Raw genomic sequence first — 26,417 nt, 5'->3', positions numbered from 1 at the left:
TTTTGTTAAGAAACAGACTTATTTTCATAGGATTGAAAAATCCCAATTAATTACCATGAATTAAATGATTTTATTTAAAATGTAATCTAAATCAAAAAAATAAAATAAAGAGTTATGTTAAAATTTACCTCACTTTCAAGAAAGAAAAGAACCAGCATCCTAATGAGGTTCCCATTTGGACTGTTCCTTCCTCTCCTCTTTGCTAATGCTTCTTCTGCTTGTGGGTCATGTCTGCTAAATAGCCTAGAAATAAGTAACAAAACCACAGCATTATGAATTTGCATGGATATGAATTTTAGTCTTTTCTTTCACTGTAAAAATTATTTTAGTGTTTAAAAAAACAATATCAGATATCAGGTTATTGTTTTATTTCAAACCATGTAACTGATGTTTTTATAGGTTAAAAAATAGTTAGATCTAAACAATTTTGTACAATTCAATCATAACACACAATGTAAAAGGAAGCTTTTTGACTAATCAATGTTCAAATATTTACGAAAAATATTAACTTTTTATCCTATATGATACTAGAATATATAATCTTAAATAGAGTTCTATCTTCTTAAATATTAATTTCAGTCAAGTAATTAAAGACTTTAACCATATGTTCTATCAACAATTAAAGAAATTGGGGCACCTGGGTGGCTCAGTCAGTTAAGCGTCTGCTTTTGGCTCAGGTCATGATCCTGGAGTCCAGGGATCAAGCCCCATGTTGGGCATCCTGCTCAGCAGGGAGTCTGCTTCTCCCTCTCCCTCTGCCCCACCCCCCCACTCTCTCAAATAAATAGAATCTTTTAAAAAATTATAAAAATTAACACTTTTAATGATTACTTCTATCATTTTCAGCTGGTTATCTAAAAACAGTACTCATTAACCAGTACAGAATAAAATGATATAAACATTAAATTTTTAAAAATCACTTAGTGACAAAACTTCTAAAATATGACAAAGACATGACTTGAAAATTTTAATCTGCTTAGAAGATTTATTCTAAAAAATTTTAAGGTGCCTTATTCCCAGGTATTGCTCTAGGTAAATGGGATATAACAGTAAACAAAGACAAAATACCTATTCTCATTGAGCTCTCACTCTAATGGACAGAAATAAATAGATAAATATATACTATCTCAGGTGTTGTAAGGAAAAACAAATAAGTAGGAATAGGGATATAGTGTGTGCTGGTTTAGATATGGAAATTACAGTAGGCCCTTCAGAAGAGAGGCTAAATAACTGAATAAAGAAGGAATAATTTCATGTGACATAAAAATAAGTCAATCTCAAGCAAAAAATGAATACAGAGAAGTTGAGTATTTTGGGGGCAGGGGAAACTATATGGTAAGGGGAGAAGATTAGAGCATTATTTTGAAGCAACATCAGCTATCAGCTGGTTTAAGAGAAAATTTTGTTTACTTGGATGGCTTTCAGAGGAAGGAACAAATGGGAAAAAACAAGAGTCCTTTATAACTGAAGTGTACAAAACTGGATAATCACATTTACTGTATATAAATGTAAGATATGGAGGCATCGACCTAATTTTTCTAAAACTAAATTGTAGATTTTTGATGACTACTAAAATACTCATTTCATATGTTTACTATTTTATAGATGTGTGGTTAAGCTTGTGTACAGCTTGTAAATTAGACTACAAAACAGACTAAGTGTGTATGTGCACAGTTGCATGTTTTCCTTTTAAACTTAATCACAGACGTAGTGAAGACAAGGGCCATATGCACCCCAATGTTCATAGCAGCATTGTCCACAATAGCTAAATCGTGGAAGGAGCCGAGATGCCCTTCAACAGATGACTGGATTAAGAAGATGTGGTCCATATATACAATGGAATATTACTCGGCCATCAGAAAGAACGATTACCCAACATTTGCAGCAACATGGACGGGACTGGAGGAGATTATGCTAAGTGAAATAAGTCAAGCAGAGAAAGACAATTATCATATAGTTTCACTCATTTATGGAACAGAAGAAATAGCAGGAAGATCGGTAGGAGAAGGAAGGGGAGAATGAAGGGGGGTAAACAGAAGGGGGAATGAACCATGAGAGACTGTGGACTCTGGGAAACAAACTTAGGGCTTCAGAGGGGAGGGGGGGAAGGAGGTGGGAGGATTGGGATAGGCCGGTGATGGGTATTAAGGAGGGCACATATTGCATCGTGTTATACACAAATAATGAATCATGGAATATTACATCAAAAACTAAGGCTATACTGTATGGTGACTAATATAACATAATAAAAAATTATTACAAAAAATAAATAAACTTAATCATAGAACTCCTGAGGCTACTCTAAAGCTTACTTGTTAAGATTTGAAAAGATCACAATATTAAATGATGGGAGAACGCTCAAAGACATCATTAGGAATCAAAAGTTCTCCAACTGTGAGTATCTCCAGGGCAAGGGCATAAAACAAGCTTATGGAGTGAACTTTCCATTTGAATAGAAATTGGCTTCATTTTCACAAAGAAATAACAAAGGCTTATATTTGTGGATTTTTATGTAAAATATTCCAATTTCAAACTTTTTAGCAAGTATTTCAGACTTAGAAAAATACAATGCAGATAAAATAAGATATACCCAAGGGTCTTTCTGATCCAAGTGCTGCCAGTTTATGGCCTCTATTCTGTAAAGAACCACCCCCTGTAATCTACTTTTTCATTGAAACTGTAAAATCAATAAATTCTAAAAACACAAAGCTTTTTGAAAAGTAGAGAATAGGGACTAACCAGAATGTAACAGTCCTGGAAAAGGAAGAGAAGTTAAGACTACAATACACCCTTGATATTTGTGACAGTCAACACCTCAAGATAAATATGGAAATAACACTATTCTATTAGCCATAGATGTTGGAGTCAGTGGCAAATTCAATATATTACTTTAAAAGTCATGCCTGAAAATCTTGACTTTCTTCCTTACTTTTATTACCAGCATGCACTAGTAGCCAGCTTCCTTCTTAAAGAAAGATTTTTCACATGGGAACAACTTTTCCCACTCTGAGAGGTACCACCAAGTAAAGCCAGTTGCTGCAGCACTGAGATGCTGAATGGAGGGCCAGGCCATTATCAAAGTTAATCACCCATGCACAACAGTTGCCCAATGCAATGATTTATATCTGTGCTTAGCATAATCACAAATGACTACATGTCGTAGAATTCTGGGTTCACCTGCCAACAATCAAAGTCACTAAGTTAAATCCATAAACAAAAAAACAAAAATAAGGTAAAACACAGCCCCCCCAGATATGTTTAAACTTTAAGAATGAATTTACTAATACATTATAGACCATACAAAAGACCAACATCAAAACGTATTTCATAAGAACACTTAATTATATTCATAAACTCTCATTAGCTCTATGCTTTGTTAAAAAAAAAAAAAGATGAGGTTTTGCTTTTTAATTAAACTACGACTGTATACATAGCTTTCAGAATCACTATAGATTACTGATTAAAATAATCCTCACCCCCACAGAAAGAATTAAAAAAAGAAAAAAACCATGAAAGGTTGGGAGGCATTCTGAAAGTGATTTTAGGTTACAAATGTTGAGAAGGTAAGATGAGAACTAAGAATTTTAAAAGGGAAAAAACACTGGTGAAATGAAATACAAATTATCTGCGGAAGCTTTTATAAACTTCATGTACTTCCCCAGTCTCCACTAACATCCTAGCTGAGAACCATCCTTTTAGATTTCAGGAAAAAGGAATATGTCACAAGGGACATCATTTTCAGAGATCTGATTCGTGATGTGCACATAGGCTAAAAGGATATTACAGCCCCCAGAACCTGAAGTGGCCACTTCCAACAGTTTTTACTCACTATTACTGTCTTCTACTAACTCTGAAACAACAACAAAACAAAATACAAAAGTAGAATCTGGTTTCAAAGGTAATTAACTCACTTTTTGTGAAGGAATTCTCCAGCTGCCACAGCAACAGGGCGATGTGCTGAGTACACCAAGTGGTAAACATTTTCACAGTCTTCATTAGAAAGAGCCTCTTCACTTCCACTGAAAAATTCACAAAGCAACATCTGAGCCAAAATAAATGTTTACTTTCAGTTCTATCTTTATTTAAATTTTGTAAAGTTCATTATAAAAGCTCAAGCCATATTGATTTTATTTTCATCTCTTTTTATTCTTATTTTGAAAGTAACATTTCTCTAATTATAAAAGATACCTAATCATTATACAAAATTCAGAAAATACAGATAAAAAAAAGAAAATAAAACGTCCACATCTCTTCCCACACAAAGGATGCCCATGGTACCCTGGGATTATATATATAGCCCAAATCAGCTCAATTTCTTTCAAGGTGCATAACATTTTTTGATAGGCACTGGGAATATATCTGTTTCACAGTTAAATTATTATAGTATGTAATTCTTCTTTACAGAATTGTCTATTTAACTTATTAATTAATTAATTAAATTTTAAGTAAGCTCTATGCCCAATGTGGGGCTTAAACTCACAACCCCAGATCAAGAGTCACACATTCCACCGAGCCAGCCATGAGCCCCAGAGAAATGTCTATTTTAAAAATTATATTTTATCACCATACTTAAAATACCATTTAGTCTTTTTTCTATATAAAGTAGATTCAGAGGTCACAACCATTCCTTTACTAACACAAATTTCCTATCTTTCCACTCATGTATTCTTAAAGTTTGAGTCATTTCTTACTTTGCCAGAATGTGTTTTTTTTTCTCAAAAAAGGAATATCTATTTTCTATTAACATGCTTAAAAATGTCTGATATGATTAGAGATTAACAATGACTAGATAAAGTATAGAATTCTTGGGCTGTACGGGGCTTGACAAGATGTAGGGGTGGGTATAAGTTCATTCCTCAGAATTCAATCCTAGAGATGCCTCAGAAGAGGAAGTTGAGGGATCTCTCAAAGAAACATAAAATGAGAGTAACCTATGCAGCAAAAGAAGGTATAGTTGCATCACAGTATAAGGGACTATAGCTCTGAATGAAAAAGAGCTGGCTATCAAGGATGGGACACAGGTTAGAGCACTTTTTTAAAGTACATTCCCCCCCCCCAACAATGGCTGTTGTAATTCTACTGTGAAGCAAAAACAGTATCCAAATATAGTGTGAGAGGGTATCAACAGGGTTGTGCTGGAACCAAGAAGCAATGAGAAATTAACAACAGGTGTAGGCAGATTGGCTAGCCCATGACCCACACTGTCCCTGTATTTCCCTTCCATATCCTTAAGGTCATGAAATTACCACTGAAGGAGACAGGTTTTTTTCCCAAAAGATTTTATTTATTTGAGAGAGAGAGCAAGTGAGAGAGAGCCAGAGCACAGGGAGTGGTGGAGGGAGACAGAGATGCAGACTCCCCACCGAACAGGGAGCCCAATGCAGGGCTTGATCCCAGGACCCTGGGATCATGACCTGAGCTGAAGGCAAACACTTAAGTGACTGAGCCACCCAGGCACCCCTGAAGGAGACAGTTTCAAGACTGCTGAGGAAGAGTTACAAATTACAACCACAGGCTTTCTGTCCTGAAGCAGAAGTGTTTTTGTCCATGCCCAACTCATACCCCTAAATTATGAAGAGGGGCACAAAGCTAAGGCCTACGTTTTACTCCTTCATCCAATTATACATCATCAGCTAAATTAGCTAATACCCTCAGGAGACAGTTAAACTCATAGGAAGCAAAATTTAACAAGATATCTCATGAATCCAAACTTGTAAGTGAAAAGAAAATAATCTATGCCAAAAGAAGGAAAATTAACAGACAGAAACAGAATTTAAAGGAGATATAACAGGGTGTTACATGTGACTTTACCTGTTGTTCTGACAGAGATCCCGTAAGCCAAGAGAAATAAAGCCAGATCATTTCATGCAAATACTGTAAAAGACTGGAAACCTGATTTTGTGATCCTTAGCTCATTACTCACCAAAATAATATATAAATTAGGGGATTGAGCAATACAATGGATGGAGAATCTGTTTCAAGAGAAAATGTCAGAGTACTGTATAACTCTGAAACCTCCCCAAGCCAAACTGGAGCACAAAGTTTCGGGGAATCACTATAAAAACTTTATAAACATCCCTTACAACGGTGAGGAGGTTTAGGAAATGGTATCAGGTACAGAGCTTAAAAAAGTATAAATGTGAAAAGCTGACTAGAGCAACCCATGGTAGTAAATCAAGAAGAAAAGGGGTATTGTGGACATTGCTGCTATGCCCTTCAACAGATGAATGGATAAAGATGATGTGGTACATATATACAATGGAATATTACTCAGCCATCAGAAAAGAACACCTACCATTTGCATCAACATGGATGGAACTTCAGGGGATTATGCTAAGTAAAATAAGTCAAGCATAGAAAGACAATTATCATAAGGCTTCACTCATATGTGGAACATAAGGAATAGCATGGAAGACCAGAAGGGAAGGGAGAGAAAACCGAGTGGGAAGAAATCACAGAGGGAGACAAACCACGAGAGACTCTGGACTCCGGGAAACAAACTGAGGGTTACAGTAGGGAGGGGGTGGGGGGATGGGGTAACCGGGCGCTGGGTATTAAGGAGGGCACGTGTTGTGATGAGTGCTAGGTGTTATATGTAACTAACGAATTGCTGAACATTACATCAAAAACTAATGATGTACTATATGGTGGCTTACTGAACATAACTGAAAAGAAAAGAACAGAAAAGGGGTAGAAGGGGACCATCCATAAACAGGCTGTGTTTCCTGTAGACGAGATATGGAATACTGAAAGGGAGCCAATCTGAATAGTTTTAAAAGACTGCCCAATGAGACTACCTATAGGGCAAGCAACTCCAACAGAGAAACGTGAAGGTCAGGGGCTGACACTCAAAGTAAATAGCCAGAGGAGGCACTGTCTACTCTGGGAAACTAAAGTCACAAATACCTATAGAGCAGGGAGAGATCTCTGAGGAATCCACCTAATGAATCAGGTATCTGACACAACTGAAGGACCATAACTGTACCTCCTAAACAAGACATGCTCTACCTGTATCTCTTCCAATGAAAATGTAGAAAGGAACCTTAAAAGACTTTTGAAACCAGTCAAACCATTTTCTAAATTGTTATGAAAGTAGGATTTTTTAGCCAACAAGGTCTCAGATGATTTGAAAACGCCCTTTAAGGAAATAAATTAGCAGTAGAAATAATCTTGGAGAAGACTATGAGATAGTTACTTTCCCCTAGAAATAAAGGAAGAAGAAATATCAAAGGAAAGTTTACTCCCCTCTAAATAAGTATTAAAATGAAATAAACAAGGACACACATGTATAGCATTAATGCAGATCTTAAACTCCAGACAATTCCAACAAAACAGGTGGGTAAGTGGAGTGTCAAGTATTTTTTTTGTTTGTTTGAGGGAAAGATCCTGGTAAGTTTGTGAAATTTACAAGGAAAGAGTAAGTAGGGGGCCAAATACTTTAAAACAGACTTGAAAAGGAAAACACTTCAAAGCTATATAATTTAAACAAATTCAAAGTAACAAATGTAAATACAGAACGTAATTAGAGAGGTTTTTTTTGTTGTTGTTGTTGTTTTATTTTAAGATTTATTTATTTGGGGGAGAGAGAGTGCGAGCGCATGAGCGGGAGGGGCAGTGGGAGACAAAATCTCAAGCTGAGTCTGTGCTGAGGGCAAAGCCCAATGCGGGGCTCAATCTCACAACCCCCTGAGATAATGACTTGAGACAAAACCAAGAGGTAGAGGCTTAACCAACTATGCTACCCAGGCGCCCCTAGATAGTTATTTTTAAACATATTTAGAAAACTTAGAAATTGACCAAACCATTCAGAACACATTCTCAGACAATACAATAAAATAAAAAATGACACCTTAAAAAAAATGATTTGGAAAGAATAGAAACATACTACTGAATAATGCAGAATTAAACCAGTAATTATAAATGTAATCAAAATATTTATGATTGAATGTCTTTGAAAATACTTAAGAAGAAAAGGGGTATCTGGGAAATAAACTGAGGGCTTCAGAGGAGAGGGGGATGGGGGAATGGGATAGGCTGGTGATAGGTATTAAAGAGGGCACGTATTGCATGGTGCACTGGGTGTTATACGCAAGTAATGAATCATGGAACTTTACATCAAAAACTAGGGATGTATTGTATGGTGACTAACATAATAAAAAAAATATTATTAAAAAAAAACCTATCTCAGAAATCACAGCAACAAAGAACTTTAAATACCTTCCTAGAACAAGAATAAAAGGATCCAATGAGGACATACAAATGACTAACAGACACATGAAAAAATGTTCAAAATCATTAGCCATCAGGGAAATTCAAATCAAAACCACACTAAGATACTACCTTACGCCAGTTAGAATGGCAAAAATCAACAAGACAGGAAACAGCAATTGCTGGAGAGGATGTGGAGAAAGGGGATCCCTCCTACATTGTTGGTGCGAATGCACATTGGTGCAGCCACTCTGGAAAACAGTGTGGAGGTCCCTTAGAAAGTTAAAAATTGAGCTACCCTATGACCCAGCCATTGCACTACTGGGTATTTACCCCAAAGATACAGACGTAGTGAAGAGAAGGGCCATATGCACCCCAATGTTCATAGCAGCATTGTCCACAATAGCTAAATCGTGGAAGGAGCCGAGATGCCCTTCAACAGATGACTGGATTAAGAAGTTGTGGTCCATATATACAATGGAATATTACTCAGCCATCAGAAAGAATGAGTTCTCAACATTTGCTGCAACATGGACGGCACTGGAGGAGATAATGCTAAGTGAAATAAGTCAAGCAGAGAAAGACAATTACCATATGATTTCTCTCATCTATGGAACATAAGAACTAGGAAGATCGGTAGGGGAAGAAAGGGATAAAGAAAGGGGGATAATCAGAAGGGGGAATGAAGCATGAGAGACTATGGACTCTGAAAAACAAACTGAGGGCTTCAGAGGGGAGGGGGGTGGGGGAATGGGATAGGCCGGTGATGGGTAGTAAGGAGGGCACGTATTGCATGGTGCACTGGGTGTTATACGCAACTAATGAATCATCGAACCTTGCATCAGAAACCAGGGATGTACTGTATGATGACTAACATAATGTAATAAAAAAACATTAAAAAAATAAATAAATAAAAGGATCCACTCTCAGTGGTAAATTCATAGTGCTAAAAGTCCTGCCTGATGCAGGAGAGAATAAACCAGAATAAAGCAATAAAGAGAATAAAGCAAAAATGTTAAGGTTAAAAAACGAGACAAAACTGAAATTGTTTGCCAGTGATGTATAATAATCTACATAGTAAATCCAAGAGAATCAACAAACCATCAGAATACATAAGACTTCTAATAGGTTGCACATATAAGACTAACATAAAAATTAAACATTTCTATGTCCCAGCAATAATCAAGTAGAAAATACCTTTAACACTAAATACTAATCATACAACAAAACCATAAAGTACTTAAGAATTAACCCAAAACATGAAATAATTAAACCTTCTGTAGAATATCTAATGAGATATGAATAGAGAAATGCATCAGTTAGATGCATAAATGACATATAATTATAAAGAGCTGAATTCTCTCCTAAACCTGTCATAAAATCCAATGTGTTAGAGAGCCCTGTTCCTCAACCATAGACCCCAACAGTTAAAACCAGAAACAGACAAGACAGCTTAACTCTAATCAACCATGCTCTAACCGAAACCCATTGTGCTGATTTATCACAGTTTCTTGAGGCACTGATGAAGGTGTTTTGCAATGACTGGAACATCCTGTGCAGCCAGACCAAAAAAGCTCTGGTAGCAACAGAATGCCTGGAAGACTACACCCCACACATTCCCTTCCCTGCCCATGACGGTGGGCTAAACACATACTGACTCTCACTAGTGACTGCGCGCTCTCTGCCTGCTCTCTTGCACGTACCACCCCCACCCCCTGGACCTCTCTCTATAGAATGCTAGGTTTCCACGTGCTGGTGAGGTTGGTTGTTAAGACCTGAGCCTGCCATGTCCCCCTGCTCCCTTTCTCTTTTCCAAACTTTCACCTCTTGAGTTATTGGCCTCTCCTGGGATGAGTTTACCTGAGTTTGTTCGTCAATAGTGTTGGCAAGTCTAGCCAGGAGCTATGCTTTCGATTTGTCCAGACCCTTCATTATTCGATGGGAAGGAGTAGTGTGGCTATAGCAGCACGCGAAGGTTTACCCATTTGTCTCCTGAGTTAGCGGTTATAACAGATGGTTGGGTAACAAATGTAGTCCTAATACTTAAAATCCCAGCCAAAGTTTTTGAGGAATTAGAAGACACACTTAAAAAAAAAGTTCATATAGAAGAAAAATAATCCACAAGTAGCTAGTGGATTTTAAAAAGAAAGGCAAAGGAGGAGGAATCAACCAAAAAGAGGAGGGCTTATTTATAACACATACTGTATTATAAAACTACAATGATAAAGAGTAGGTACTAGAGCAGAAAGGGGTAAAAAAGATCAAAACAATAGCCTGACCTAGATGGTATTTGGTATGTGATAGATACAGTATAACAAATTGGGAGGAGGATTTGTAATGACTTTGCTAAGACCTACATTCTCTCACAAACATTCTTCCCAGCTTTAAGTCAAAGCTTTATAGATAATTAGTGCTATTTAAAAATTTCTATCATATGAATGACACAATTTAAATGCCTTATGTCCTTTCTCATAGTTTCTACCATTCCAAAGGAGCCTATCTGAAAAACCTATACCTTTTGAGGTCTTCTCTCTCTCTTTAAATAAAAAGGTATGTTACTTTGCTGATATTTTCTCTGGACTGCATAAGAGAACTTTTACATGGAACAAACCAGTCAAAATAAAAAACAAAAAGAGAGAAAAACAAAACATTTTGTTTCAAACCTAACCTTAAACTGTAAAAGTAGAACCTAAAGTGCTAAGATATACATTAGTGTTATATTGGGAAATACATCAATAATGCCGGGGAAAAGACATTAAAATACCAGGATTAAATCATTGGAAAAAAAAATTTTTTTTTTTTTAAGTAGGCTCACACCCAGCATGGAGCCCAGTGCAGGGCTTGAACTCACAACACTGAGATCAAGACCTGAGCTGACATCAAGATCTGGACACCTAACTGACTGAGCCACCCAGGTGCTCCCAATATTAAATTATTAACAAATACTATACTTACTGAAGTATCAGAGTAACCAACCGAATAGCTTCAACAGCAACATCATATTCCTTATCAAGTGTCATTGATACAATGCGATCCTGAAAAAAAAAATTAAAAATCAAGCCAAACATGAGCAGAAAATAAAATGGGACAAACCTAAAGCAATATCTTTGGGGAGTACATGCAAGACTAATAGTAGATTAAATGGAAAGCTTTACTCTTAAACCCATATTATCATAATCCATACAAAGGAGGTATTAGTATAAATGTTCATAATCTAAAATCTTTCTCATCAATCAGCAGTCCCTAACACTAAGACAAATAAACCTTAACGTGCAAAATTAATATAACTATAAAAAGCTGTTTATAAAGAAAATGTTCTTTTAAGCAGGAGAGCCTTCTGTTGAAGGCAGTAAGTAAGAACTCATGTTGGTAATATCTTTTGTAAAGCAGAAATTCATTCATCTATTTAATACAGGCTTATTTAAAGAACATGTAGTAAAGAATATGAACACTTGTTATGGTAATGTTATTTGTTAAACTAGCCATAACTAGCATTTTAAAAGTAAAAAAACAAAACAAACTAAGCATTCTTGATGCTTACCTTGAATCGGTTAGTGAATAACTCCAATTTGGGAAATAATTCTCTATTGGTATATAGACTCTGTAGAGCTTTCAAACATTTCAGTCTGACTTCTCCTTGCTTCAGAAATACAAATAAAAACACAACAGAAGCGGTCAATTCCATGCCACAAAAGTTGAAAAGATTTAAGCCTATGTGAAGACTAAAGTAATTTTCAGCTTATCCATTCAATTTACATCATATTCTGATTCAACACAGGGTGGAACCGAGCAATTGTACAGTGTTGTACTTCTGTTTAATTAAAAATGCACTGGAAACCCCTTAGTTACTTGAGAGTAAGCTACACCTTTTTCAAATATTTATCATCTCTGATTCAACACGGAGTGTTTCCGATGTCGTACTGTGACATTCTGAGAAAATTTTTAACCTATGATTTTAATTTGAGAAGGGTATGCTGATTTGCCCTTTATATAACTACTAAATAATCCTGTAGAAAAAACTAATTTCATATTATAGGGTCATCATTTATTCATTTGACAAATATTTTCTGGGTGCCTTTTACATTCCAGGAACAGGAGTTAAGAAAACAGGTAAAGGGAAAAATATTTAGAACAGAGGCAAACTGGTAGGAGTGAAATGTTCTGAGGCTGCTACATATTAGTGGAGTATCTTTAATAAAGTCATTAACTTGGAGTAGAAAATGTTGGTGGACAAAGTACATTCAGGATCATCTAGAAATTCAGCTAATTCTCTCAACATATTCAAAACACTGAAATTTCGATGTTTCAAAAAAAAAAAAAAAAAGGCAATGTGCTATAACAGAAGTCCAAGTTCTAGAATCAAACAAAACTAGATTTTATTTCCAATTCCAAAGCTTATTAGCAACAAGATGGTCAAGTATATTAATCAATCTGATACTCAGTTTCTCATTTATAAAATGGTGATAACCAACTTCATAAGGTTGTAGCAAGGATTTAAATGCAGATGTATGCTGGTCATGGTTTATTATTATTATTATTATTTTTTTTTTTTAGAGAGAGGGAGGAGGGGGCAGAGGGAAGCACAGAATTTTAAGCAGGCTCCATACCCAGCATGGAGCCTGGCGGGGAGGGGCTCAATCTCACAACCCTGAGATCATGACCTGATGAGCCGAAATCAAGAGTCCAACACTTCACTGAGCCAAACAGATGCCCCACTGGTGAAAGTTTAACAACCAGTTCTGAGGGGTGGGGCCCTGAATTGTTCCATTTGCATATTTCCGTGATGTAAATACTCCATCCACAATTCCGTGCTACCAATGAGATGTTACTGAACTCATATTTGCAAAGGGATGTGCATAATAACTCTCTTGCGACCCGATTCAGGTTATCTCTAGTACACCATTGAATGAGATGATGTTTGTTGGTAAAGTCACTAGCACATAGGAGGTACCTGGATACCTGCAGGAGATGCTCTTGATGCCCAACCCAGATCTCCATATTCTACTATACAAGGCTAATCTTCCTGCTTGCTGCTCTCTTGACTGCTAATGGTTCACACCTGCACCTTTCTCTGAGCACCGACCATGGTTGAAAAGAATCACCTGGCACAGAGATTCTTGGGAGGTTATGCTCCACACTACCCTCCTGTCTATACCCTTTCCCTCCCTCCAGGGTGAGGTCCACAGCCAGTGGAGAATGATACAGCATAAAACAGCCTAACCTCCTTGTTTCAGGGCAGGACATCCTCTAAGATAACCCTCTAATATGAAGTTAGTAATTGAATATATGCTACAGAGTGCTGCAGAAATGGGCCAATTTCGACCAGCAAGAACTAGGAAAATATGCTGGTGGTTGCTGAGGGTGTGGAAAGAGAAAACAGGATATGGGCGAGTTCTTAGATATAGGGCATTGTCCTTTGAAACAGGATGTAAGGCTCTGTAAGGGCCTTTGAAAATGGCCTAACATCTTGCTGGATATCTCTAGGAAAAAGCAATGGTGCATATTAAATGAAACAGAGATGCCAAAATCACTGTGGCAGACTATGAAAGAAGGAATTTAGAGATACAGAAAAGCATGCTAGAAAGGGTCTATTATAAAGCTCAGAAGACCTACCAGTTGAATATGTTCCTCATGAGGGCTCAGAGAATACTGTTTACCAAGGCAATAAAGAAAATACTGGTGATGGGGGCACAGACATTACTGGGAAGATCCATAGTAACTGTGTTCTTTATCTAGGGCTGACAAAAGACACTCAAAATTCAGCTTCTGACAGCAATGGAGATAAGCGCACAGAATAGCAGAGACAATGTAGAATCTCATAACTATTAGCTGCTGCGGGGGGGGGGGGGGCGCAGGCATAATAATTTTAATGGGCAGCAAAGTCAAAGGGCAGTCCACAGAGATCTATGGAAATGGCTCACAGGACATGGTCTTCCAGGAGGTAAGAGGGCGGAAAGCCAACAAAAGTATTATGTGGTACATATATTCACAAAAAATCAACAATGGATAAGCAAAAGACTAAGGACAGCTGTCCCAACATAAAATCATAACCCCAGATCAAAGATAGCAAGAAAATAGTTTCCTCACTTTTCTCCAATTATAGATTTGAAAACAAGGCCGTCAAAGATGAAATAACTTCATCTATCCAAGTTCACACAACCAATTATAGGTAGAAGAAAGACATTAAGTGAATTTTATCTTTACTTTGTCCAGTGAAGCTTCCCAATCAACTACCTCTCCTCCCAAGTCTTGGTTCTTTATAACATGCCCTGCCTACACTACAGGAACTTAACAATTAAATAAGATGGCACCCATTATAGTACTTCAGAAAACTGTAAAATAACTTAGATGAAAACTCCAGTTGCCTTTTTGGTAACTGCTCTATTCTGGGGCTCAACTATACTCTGCAAGTTATTTCTATTATACTATCTAAAAGCTTTGTTTTTCCATTACACAAAACCTGATTGAAATGTGAATACTGCTTAACACAGTGCCTAACACATACCTGCTCCTCAATTTTTTTAATAATATTTTTTATTATGTTAGTCACCATACAATACATCCCTAGTTTTTGATGTAAAGTTCCATGATTCATTACTTGCATATAACACCCAGTGCACCATGCAACACGTGCCCTCCTTAATACCCATCACCAGCCTATCCATTCCCCCACCCCCCTCCCCTCTGAAGCCCTCAGTTTGTCCTCAATAATTTTTTTAAAGATTTTTAGTTATTTATTTGGGGGCCCTTGGGTATTAGTGCCCCAATGATAATAATTTTAGCTCCCCACAGGGGTATGATTAAAACAGTGGCTTTGGGTAGTTTTGAGGAGGGTGCAGTTACTCACGATAGTAAGTCCACATGTGCTTGTGGATGGGGTCCTTTGGACCATTTTGGATGCTAATGATTATGGTTCCCACCACTGAGTACATAAATAGGTATTCACATTTGGCTGTGTGCAGTCCTGAACACCATCACCACGTCAAGTGGTAGGCACCAAAACAAGGACAGACTCAAGCATAATGGACAAGGTACATTCCTTGCCAACTCCATGCCCAAACCATGGCATACTGTTCAACAAAAATACTGAAAAAGACATTATTCTGTTAATTCAAGACTTAAGATAAGCAGAGGTCTGATAACCACCCTGTCATAATTTATCAGCCCAGTCTGGCCAGTCAGGAACGCCTCTGGAGCTTGGAGGCTGACAGATTATCACAGGTTAAACACAGAAGTTGCTGCTCTGGCCCCTGACACTATCACCATTACTGCAATGGTGGCAATCTATATGGAAAACTTATACACTGTTACTGATCTGGCTAATGACTTTTACTCGGTCCTTTTGCAGGTTGAGGATCAGGACCAATTTGCATTCACACAGAACAGCCTGCAATATACTTTTACTGTACTCCTGCAATGTGCCATTATTAAATGGGGCTTGATCGTCAATAAGCCTAAGCCCCCACTGACATTTTAGTCATCCATTACATTAACAACATCCTGACAGTAGGGCTAATTGAAAAACATGTGGCTATAGTGCTATACATAGTCACTAATGGAATGATTAGTGCCAATTTGACTATAAAACCATATAAGGTCCTGGGCCTGGCACAGCAGGTACAATTCCTAGGGGCAACGTGGGTAGGAAACCAAAGAAGTACCCCAGAGACAATCATACAAAAAATATAGGCCCTGGAGGCACACACTAATAAAAAGGAAGCCCAGAAGCTAGAGGGCCTCTCTGGATAGTTAAAATAGCATGTGTCCCACCAAGGTGCTTTCTTGGCTCCTTCCATTGAGATGACCCACAAAGTAGCCAATTTTAAATGAAGTCTTTTGCAGTAGCAGGCCTTAGAAGGTGTTCAACATGGGCCAGGCACACCTTTTTGGGACCTCTGAAACTTGCTAGTCTGATGGAACTGCAGGTTTCCACAACCCCCCTACATACTGATTGGTCTGTGGCAGCAGGAAATTGGCAATGGGGTACACTGGCCTCATGGACTCTGTATCTGCAAACCTCCAGAAGCTGTTAACCAATACAGCCCCCACCCTTTCTAAAGATTTATCTGAGGAGGGAGGGGCAGAGGGAGAGAATCTTCAAGCAGACTCCCCACTGAGCACAGAGTTCAACGTGGGGCTCAATCCCACAACCCATGAGATCATGATCTGAGCTGAAACCAAGAGTCAGATGCTTAACTGACTGAGCCACCCAGGAGCCCTGCAATATACCCCTTTCGAATGACATCTCCTTGCTTGCTACTGGGCACTAATAGAGATGGGGCATCTTACATCCAGAATGCCACATATGACACTGCAACCTGAACTGCCCATTTTCACTTGGGTGATTACAAAGCCTACCAATAAAATTAAAAAGGCTCAACAAAGTTCAATCATAAAATGGAAATGGTACATCCAATATCAGTCCTGGCCAGAATCCCAAGGGACTAGCAGGCTCCAGAAGCAAACAGCCAGCTTATCAGAAAGGCACAAACAACCCAGAGGGAATGCTTTGGCCCCTCCTAGGGCTACCTCGGGCACAAGATTAAAAAATGTGCTTGTTGACAGTAAACCATGGTTTACTGACCACTCTGTGAAACTAAAAGCAGATAGGGTCTGCTGGGTTGCAGCTGCCATCTGGCCAATGGATGGCCATCTTTTGACTGAAACAAGATGTTGACATTCTACCCAATGGGCCAAGATCTATGCTATGGTGATGGCTGTGCGGGTCACCCCTACCACCGTGCCTTGATCCATTTTCACCAACTCATGGGCTGTTACCGATGCTCAGGAGAATGGCAACTAAAGGACTGGACTATTAAGGGATGTCCCGTAGGTGGAAAAGAACTAAGGCAGCAGCTTGCTGTCTGGGATGAAAACATATATGTCACTCATGTGGATATTCGTGGCAAAAGACCTTTCATTTTATTTTTTTTAAAGATTTTATTTATTTATTTATTCGACAGAGAGAGAGGCAGCGAGAGAGGGAACACAAGCAGGGGGCGTGGGGGAGGGAAAAGCAGGCTTCCTGCTGGGGAAGGAGCCCGATGCGGGGCTCGAGCCCAGGACCCTGGGATCATGACCTGAGCCAAAGGCAGACACAACGACAGAGCCACCCAGGTACCCCAAAAGACCTTTTAAAATAAAAACATAAATAGCAATCTTGTGCCAATCCAGCTTGTGCCAAGCAGGCTGCAACAATCTCCCACTGGGTACATCTATGAACTGGACATTGGAGTCCATTCCAGATGCAAAAAATGTGATAAAGCCCAAGAGAGGACCCTGGAAGACACCAAGACTAATGATGCAGTGCAACCTTGTGATTCTTCTCAATATACTCATATCATCCAGGAGGAGAACTGGGACATATTAACCAAGGACCGGGATCCACTTGGGTCTAGGAGATTGATCACACTGCACCCCCAAACTACAGCCATGGGCACAGATGATGCCTCATGGCCATTAAGACATACTCAGGCTATAGTACTGCTATTCCAGTCTGACATCTGGATGCTGGCTGAAACTGTCATAGCTGTCCTTGAACAAAATTTATGTCATATTTTTGGGTACCCTATAAGATTTCACTCCGACCAAGGAATATCCTTCATTATTCAAGTAAGACAACAAACAGGCATATTCTTACGGAAATGTACTTTCCACGCACACTATCACCAGCATGCCAATGGAGCCATTGAATGAATGAATGGTTGATTTACACAGCAACTAAAGAAAGAATACCAAGACAGCCTACTAGTGGATTGGTACCCTCATCTGACTAGGGCTGTATGGCTACTAAACAATGCACTGCAGTGCAAGGGAAACATGGCCCTACAATGCATACTGGATACTGAGCTTGGATGGAGTAGGGGTGGAGTAGGCAGATATGTGTTGAGGCTGTGCCTGCAAAATCCCAATCTCAGTATACCAATCACTCTTTTTCCACTTGGAGTGTACGTCTCTGGGGTGGTTTGCAATTCCACTGTCATAACACACAGGACATGGCCTCCCGACTCTAATCTGGATGTGACACTTCCCTTGGGCACTTCCCTTCTATGGGAAACCACAAGGTTGGGAGACACAACAAAGAAGTACTATGGTGCTAGGGTCCTTCTATTAGTGTTGGAAACTTTGACCCTTCAAATCAGATGGGTGATGTTACTGGACATGTCAAGTTTGTGCCGCACATGACCTCTCTTTTGGGATTGGCCAACTGAGGAGACTAAATCTGGGTCAAGAAACAATGCACCGGGTGCTCAAAAAGGCAGCAGCATCAGGATTGGGGCAGACAGCCTGGGTTGCAATACCCAGGCAGCTAACACCCCAAGTAGTAGACCAGCACATCTCTAGCCTCAGGAGGTTCATGGAGTGAAAGACAGGTAGGAATATTACTCTTTCTTTTCATTTCTACAGAATCCTCTGTTACAGAATGCCTGGTACAACACCTTCATAAAAATCAGTACAGCCATAGTGAAAGAAGGCAAACTTAACCAATGCTGGATTTATCATTCTAGAATAAAATCCCTCTTATCCTGCACTCCCACTATAATGGGCCTGGTCAATACACAACTACTCAGACCCTCCTCAAGTTATCAATGGGTCAAATCACCAGGTGAGTCCTTCAATACAGGTTCAGATGCAGGCATACTCCGGAATCTCCTGCTTTAATATTATTATCTATGATAATAGAAGAAGAGCGAAAAAAGACCCCTGTACCAGAATGGTTATTACTGATCTATACTGACATTTTTACAACTGTAAGTCCAATATGTAACTTTTCTCTCTCTGCAACCACAAGGCAAAAGCAGGCTGAGACTGTATACAACTGAACTAGTCAGCATTATGAGAACAAATCCTTGGCGGATGTCACCTGCATCCCTCTGGGTTACGTTATTTCTCTGTGGACTCCAATGGACAACAGAATGTATGCCTCCAAGGAAAGATTTTATTGCCTCGTTATCCATGTCAGGAACTGCACAGAGGGCTGGAAAGGACCCACTTTGCTAACACACCACAGAGTGGTGCAGTTCCCTCCTGGGAAAACAAATTAACCACTGGTTTCATTCAATTATTCAAATTCTAATACTGGGTATAGGTATACAGGCCCTAGAAAAAATGGTATATAACCTGTCCTTAACCATGGCAGAAATAGTTAAAGCTACTGTCTAAGCCATACGAGATCAACAAGATTCATTGAACTCACTACGCTACATGGTGACAGACAGCTCTCAATCATCTGGTGGCAGAAGAGGGTGGTGTTTGTATGTTGGCCAGCATTTCTTGCTGTGCAGAAGTCAACAATTCAGGTACATTAAAAATTTGGTGAATATCCACACACAAGTGGGATGGTTATTAGCAGTACATTCACAATCCCCTCAGATTCACTTTTTAACCTTTTTAGTTGGCTTAATCCAGACACTTGGGGTTCCTAGTTGAAGGTAATTCTCCGGGAAAGCCTAATCATCCTTCTGGGTCTGGCTCTCTTAATCACCCTGGTAAAGTGCCATCACCAAATAACATGGAAGCTTTATGAGAAATCCACATCCATATAGGTTGTTCAAAGACCCTATTGGACCCAACTCTGTCTCCAAGTTTGGGGTGGGCAATGATCCTACAGGACTTGATATGCTTTATCTGCCACGTTAGTGGCCAAGCAGGGGTGAGGTGTGGACTGTTGGGAAAGGCAGTCCTCTATACACAGTCTTTTGACCTCTTACTTGGCTGCTAAGAATGGACCATGGGCCTAGAACATTTCTTTTGATTATCAAGAGATAAGCCTTTGCAATCATGGCTGGGGTAAATGCCTTATGTGGGAATATCTTTCCTATTTCAGACTCAGTGTGGGTCCTCTTGTCCTGCTTATACATGTGAGTCATATGGTACCTGGCCAAACTCACTACTGAGGAGGGGACAGGGTCCTCAGTTCTGTAGCATAAGGGAGGTGCATGCACGGAAGCTGCCCTGTATTGACTGCTGGTTGGAACCTACTGGCCCTGGGGGACCAGTGCCCTCTAGTGAAGCCAATCTTGCTCTGTCCCCTCTCATGTGAGTAAAGCATTGAATCATCCAGTGCTTGACTGTGTTGTCTTTTTCCTCGGTGAACCTGATATTAAGATTCAGTGGGCACAAGTGTTAGAACTTCTACCTCTGGTGATAGGCATCAGGTATCATTTGCTTGGCAAATACAGAGCTAAAAAGGTTTTGGGGGAACTTGAAAGAAATAGAATATGGGATGAGTCAACACAGAAAAGAGAAAATGGGGTGGACTAATAGAAAATAGACCCCACCCAAGCTCTAAGAGATTTTGATATGAGAAACCAAGGATATACAAGAAAGTAGAAGAACTGGGGGTGCCTGGGTGGCCAGTTGGTTAAGTGTCCAACTCGTGATTTCAGCTCAGGTCATGATCTCAGGGCTGTCAAACCAAGCCCTGTGTCGGGCTCCGTGCTGGGTGTGGAGCCTGCTTAAGAGTCTCTCTCTCCCTCTGCCCCTTCCCCCTCTCTGAAAAAATAAATGAAAATTTAAAAAGTAGAACCGTACACATAAGCTAAAAGTGAAAGCAATACAGAGCAATACTGACAAACCGTAAAGGAAAGAGAAAGGTAATTTACGGTCATGAGTATAAATATAAAAAGACTGAGATATTAGGTCTAGAACACAGAGATTACGATAGTTGTGTTTAAATTAGACCTAGTCTGTGTCACCAACAATGAAAGAACTAAAATACCAATGGTTAGAGAATTTAGAAACAAATTTTGGTCAACAGAAAGACATACTGAATATCTAATAAATAACTCATTTATAGTTGTTAGAAATTAGCTGTCTTTCTAATAACTAAAACTTATACTATAAAATTTATATAGACCAGCAGTACCAAAAAAAAAAGTCTGTCTTACTGAGGAGGGTAGACTGATATTCTAAAATCAAGACAGAGGAGAATCGAATCTTTATGTTGTACACCTTAAACTAATATAATGTTATGTCAATTATTATCTCAATAAAACTGAAAAAAAATGCAATTTACAATTACAATGTAATCTTACGGAAAAAAAGACAGGAATTTTATCAGTTCATAGGCCACAGCCTATAGAATAAGCAGTTTCAAATGGATGATTAGAAGGAGAGAAAGCAACACCCCTCAGAGGGAAAAAAAAAAGTACAAGATTAGAGTGACATTAGAATGTCAAAAAGGAAAGCTGAGAAGGGATTAATACTTAAAGCTTTTCTAAATGAATAGGAGATTGTAAAAGAGGTTTATAAAAACATTCTACTGAAAACAGTATCCTTATATCATTTTATCAACAATAAACAAAACCTACCTCTCTCTTCCTTTATCTGGACAGAAAGCTTCTACAAACAGAGTTTAATGATTCGTTTTAAAATAATGGTGTTTACTTTTTTGGTAAGCCACAAAAAAAAATCTGTGTTTTTCCCAGAGGAGAAAAACTGGTATGGCAGTAGTGGGGAATAAAATGCAGAACTTGAAATGTATTCCTACTAAAAAGTTTATCTTGTTGGATTTAGCCATCCATGTGTGTACACCTGTGAGGACATGCTGTATAATTCTACTTTTTCTCACCATGTATACAATTTAATTGGATACACCTGAGATGAGGCTTAGCTGTACAAGGCCAAATTCCGCCTGAGGATTAGAAAAAGAAAATCTAGGATCACACTTGGGGTTTTATCAGTGTAGAGAAAAGAATTTTGAAATGCTAGGGAAGATAAATATTCAAGAAAAAATTCACTATGTACTAACTGACTATTCCTCCAAATAAAGTAGGGGATAAGAGCACCTTTTAATCATCAATTAAAAATAAGTAATTATGAAGTTAAACAGCCAATTTGTGATGATCCCCCTCCCTGTACTCTGAGCTCTTACAGCAAAAATGGCCTGTAAAATTCCCAAGGGCTGTTTTATTATAATATACATAATTTTGTGGTTTTCAAAATACCTTCGATAATACTTTTAGCACGCTGCTATTTATTTTTTAAAGATTTACTTATTAATTTTAGAGAGTGTGTGCGTGCTCATGAGGGGGGGCTGAGAGGAGGGGCAGAGGTCAAGGGAGAAAAAGAATCTCAAGCAGACTCCCTGCCTAGTGCTGAGCCTGACACGGGATTCCTTCTCACAACCCTTAGATCATGACCCCAGCAGAAATCAAAGAGTCAGATACTCAACAGACTGAGCCACTTAGGCGCATGGTGCTATTTAAAAAGTAAATGCTCTACAGGCTGTTAATAGTAATATATAAAAATAAGTGTTAGAATATTACCAAAATTGATTTAAAAGTCTAAGAATATAATTGCATTAAAAATGTCTTCTAATAGTTATGATACTTTTAATAATTCAAATAATGGAAAACAACAGCTTAAAATAAATTGTAAGGTTTCTGTACTTGTATCTGGCAATTCAAGTTATAGAATGTTGGGTCATTCAATATAAAAATTCCAATAATTTGTCACTCCTACCCTTGATTATTTTGAGGATTACTTATTCAGGATTCGATAATGTGGGATTCCTTTTAAATGAGAGCCTTTTCTAAAGGCACAGAAATAAAAATGGAGTTTTAGATAAAATATTCTAGAATCCAATAAATCTATTCAACTCTTATAAAACACTCTACGGTGGTATGACCTTAACAAATTCAAAAGAAAAAAGTGTTTTGTTGTTATACATTAAGAGAAACACAGAATTTCCTTTGATTCCAAACTAGAAAAAGATTACAATGATTTTCTTAGGATGCTATAGTCTCTTAAAACTTTATAGATCTACCAGGTTGTCAACTTGGTTTAAGACAGTATTACAACTAAATAAGACAGAGTTTCCACATGGGCCAAAGTCTCAAGTTTTGTCATGGTCACCAAGTGAACAGTTATTCAGGTATATCATCTTAATTTTCCATATTATTACAACTCTTAAAAAACCAACCACTGACATCTTAATTCCTAGCATTCTAGTACCTCAATACAAGCATATTTTTTATGAAAGTCTGGAACAGAGTAACTTACCCTATCATGAAGAGTCCAGCCAACATATTTTAGGTAACTGTCATTTAGGAAGGCATCACTATACATTTTCATCCATACTCCAATTTCTTCAATACAAATGGCTCTAATCTCAGCAATAGCATCACTAGAGGAGAAAAAAAAAAAAAAAAACAACCCAGACAAACCTCAGATTAACATCCAAAAATAGAATGTACTTCATACTAATTATCAGCAAGTAATAAATATTAATATTATTCCTAATGCTGTATTTATATCTGCACTCTCGAAAATCCTCCAATTTGAATATCTTGGTTTTTAGATGTTTTCTTTTTTCTTTAAGATTTTATTTATTTGAGAGAGAGAGAGAGAGAGCGCGCGCACAAGCAGAAGGAGAGGGAGAAGGAGACTCCCTGCTGAGTAGGGAGCCAGATGTGGTGCTTGATCCCAAGACCCTGAGATCGTGACCTGAGCCAAAGGCAGATGCTTCACCGACTGAGCTACCCAGGGGCCCCTAGATGCTTTCTATAAAATAAAAATTATCAGTATCAAACTGAAAAGCAATTCTGGAAGTCATCTAATTTTCACTGGACTAGGAAATGGCACTTGGAGCTCTCTGAAAGCCTCACAACTATTATGGAGTCAACAAACATGTTAAATCTGAGGAAACCAGCATACCATCATCCAAATACAGAATTATGTAGAACTCAAAAATTGTTTCTCTAATCGTGAATTTAAACTAGCATACATCTATTTAATTAAGAGAAAATAAATATGACCAAAACACAAATTAGTATCTACAAGGGAAAATGACAGAAGCCTGTATTATTTGAAAATGCAACAGTTCACAAAACCAAAACCTCAAAGTAATCGAACTAGTAATTCATTTAGTCACAATGGGAACAATCTTGGTGACTATACTGTGAAGTGTACCAAAGTCAGGTTTTTGGCACCATGCCCACATGGCTTTTCATCTCACTATAAGCATCTAATATAATCCACCTGGGATGATTTTCCTACTGTAAAATCTGTGAACCATGAACAAACACAATTTTAATATTTTTACCTGATCTTTCAACAAGTTATTAGCTATAGCTTTAAAAAATCATATTAAATATGATAAGGTAAATCTTAACTTTCTTTTGTAGGTTGATCTTCAAGGTTTCTGATTTACTATACGTCAATAAGTTAAAATTTTAGGTAATTTTTAAATCTCCATTTATATAAGGCAATCATCTGTCAATTAATTATTAATCTGGCAATAATTTAGCTAGAATTTTAATTTTTTTTTAAAGATTTTATTTATTTACTTGACAGAGATAGAGACAGCCAGCGAGAGAGGGAACACAAGCAGGGGGAGTGGGAGAGGAAGAAGCAGGCTCATAGCGGAAGAGCCTGATGTGGGGCTCGATCCCATAACACTGGGATCACGCCCTGAGCCGAAGGCAGACGCTTAACCGCTATGCCACCCAGGCGCCCCTAGCTAGAATTTTAATATTAAGGAGCTTTTCTTAGTTTCTCTTTTGTGACAAAATAGGTAAGGTGCTAGCATTCTGGTATTTAATTCTATACTTAAATAAACCTCAGTTCCTTCTAATTCCCTGCCATTGCTCAAGAATAAAAATGTGAGAAATTTTCTCTTCAAAGCCATACTACTAAATCACAATCTTTAGATTTCCTACATTTTTTAGTACCTTTCTCTTTCTTTCTTTCTTCTTCCTTTTTTTTTTTTTTTAGAAAGAGCAAGCGAGCAAGAGAGAGCACGCACTAGCGGGGACGAGGGGGAGAAGAAGAGAGAAAATCTTAGGTAGGCTCCACGCTCAGCATGGAACCCGACGAGTGTCTCAATCTCATGACCCTGAGATCATGACCTAAGCTGAAATCAAGAGTCAGAGGCTTAACTGACTGAACCACCCAGGCGCCCCAATACCTTTTCTTACGGAGAGATTCTATAGCATAGAGGCTAATGGCTCTGGAGCAAAACATACTAAGTTCAAATCCTAGTTCCACTATTTACTAGCTGTGTAGCTTTAGGCAAGTTACTTCCCTCTTTCTTAGATTTTATTTATAAAATAGAAATAATAACTGTACCTAGCCTAGAGCTCACAGAAATGAAATCACTTAAAGTAAAATACTTAGAACTGTGCCAGGCACCTAATAAACCTTCCAAAAATGTTTACTATTATAATCTTTTAATTAAGTGTCATCAATCTAAACATTTACAGACAATACAGCAGAAAAAACTGCTTTACTACAATTATGAAAGAATGTTCTTAGAGGATTATAATACTGAATATACAGAAAATAAAATGAATATATGTGTATCCACTATTGAGTTAAGAAATAAAATATTACAGTTGAAACTTCCTGTATACCTCTTACTGATGCATCTCCCTCCCAAAGAATATATGACTATTCTTGGTTCAATGACTACCATTCTCTTCTGTATCTTTATGCTTAACTTCTTATGTATAATTTTACATATTTTAAAACTTTACATAAATAGTGTCTTGTAGATATCTTCCTCAACTTGTTTTCACAAACCATGTTTTGCAATTCATACAAACTGATTTATATAGCTCCAGAGCCAATAATTAATTTTAACTGACGGTCAGTTTTCCTATCTGCATAAAGGGTAATCTCTCTCTTGGATCAGTCTCTAAGCCATGTCCTGAGGACATTCTAGCTGCCGTATAGAGAATTCCATGTCGTAACTGGGGTCTTCTACCAACAGCCATGTGAGTAAGTCATTTTATAAACAAGTACTTCAACCCCAGACAAACTTTCAAAGGCCTGTAGTCTGGACCAAAGTCTTGATTGCAATCTGATGAGAAGACTTATGCTAAAACCACCTAGGTAGGCTGCTCCCAAATTCCTGACCCACAGAAATTATGATAATAACTGTTCCTTCTTTTGCCAAGTTTTGTAATTTGTTATGCAGCAAAAGACACTATTACTTTCTATTATTATTGAAGGCCCATACCAATAACTAATCTTCTAGTGTGGTCCACGAATGAGTTCTTCCTTAGTCCAAAGAGCTCAAGTACATCAGTATCTACAGATCTGTGGTCATCTCTATGCTTACAATGCCTTCGTTTTGCTCTAAATACAAACAACAATTATTCTTTCAAGCACCTGTGGTGTTAGTTCTGTCATATCCTTTTATTACCAGATACAGCTTTCCTGCCCTCTATGAGCTAACATTCTATTTCAGATGAAGTGTAAAA

General features: G+C 38.1%; 1 protein-coding gene across 6 annotated transcripts in view; it reads right to left on the bottom strand.

The window, feature by feature from the left end:
- The window catches only part of STAG1 (STAG1 cohesin complex component), a 432,120-nt gene that overhangs the window by 109,641 nt on the left and 296,062 nt on the right, over positions 1-26,417 (bottom strand). For all 6 annotated transcript variants that reach the window (XM_026497089.4, XM_057315808.1, XM_057315810.1 and 3 more), the window contains 5 exons: positions 23,215-23,338; positions 11,750-11,848; positions 11,164-11,243; positions 3,912-4,019; positions 129-243 (listed from right to left, as the gene is read on the bottom strand). In XM_026497089.4, the coding sequence (XP_026352874.1) occupies positions 129-243; positions 3,912-4,019; positions 11,164-11,243; positions 11,750-11,848; positions 23,215-23,338 (526 nt within the window). The remainder of the gene's footprint in view (positions 1-128; positions 244-3,911; positions 4,020-11,163; positions 11,244-11,749; positions 11,849-23,214; positions 23,339-26,417) is intronic.

This window comes from Ursus arctos, unplaced genomic scaffold (genome assembly GCF_023065955.2).
Source record: "Ursus arctos isolate Adak ecotype North America unplaced genomic scaffold, UrsArc2.0 scaffold_20, whole genome shotgun sequence".
In the NCBI taxonomy this organism is placed as follows: Eukaryota; Metazoa; Chordata; class Mammalia; order Carnivora; family Ursidae; genus Ursus; species Ursus arctos.
The sequence above is the reverse complement of the archived record's forward strand: the minus strand, read 5'-3'. Positions and strand labels throughout refer to the sequence as shown.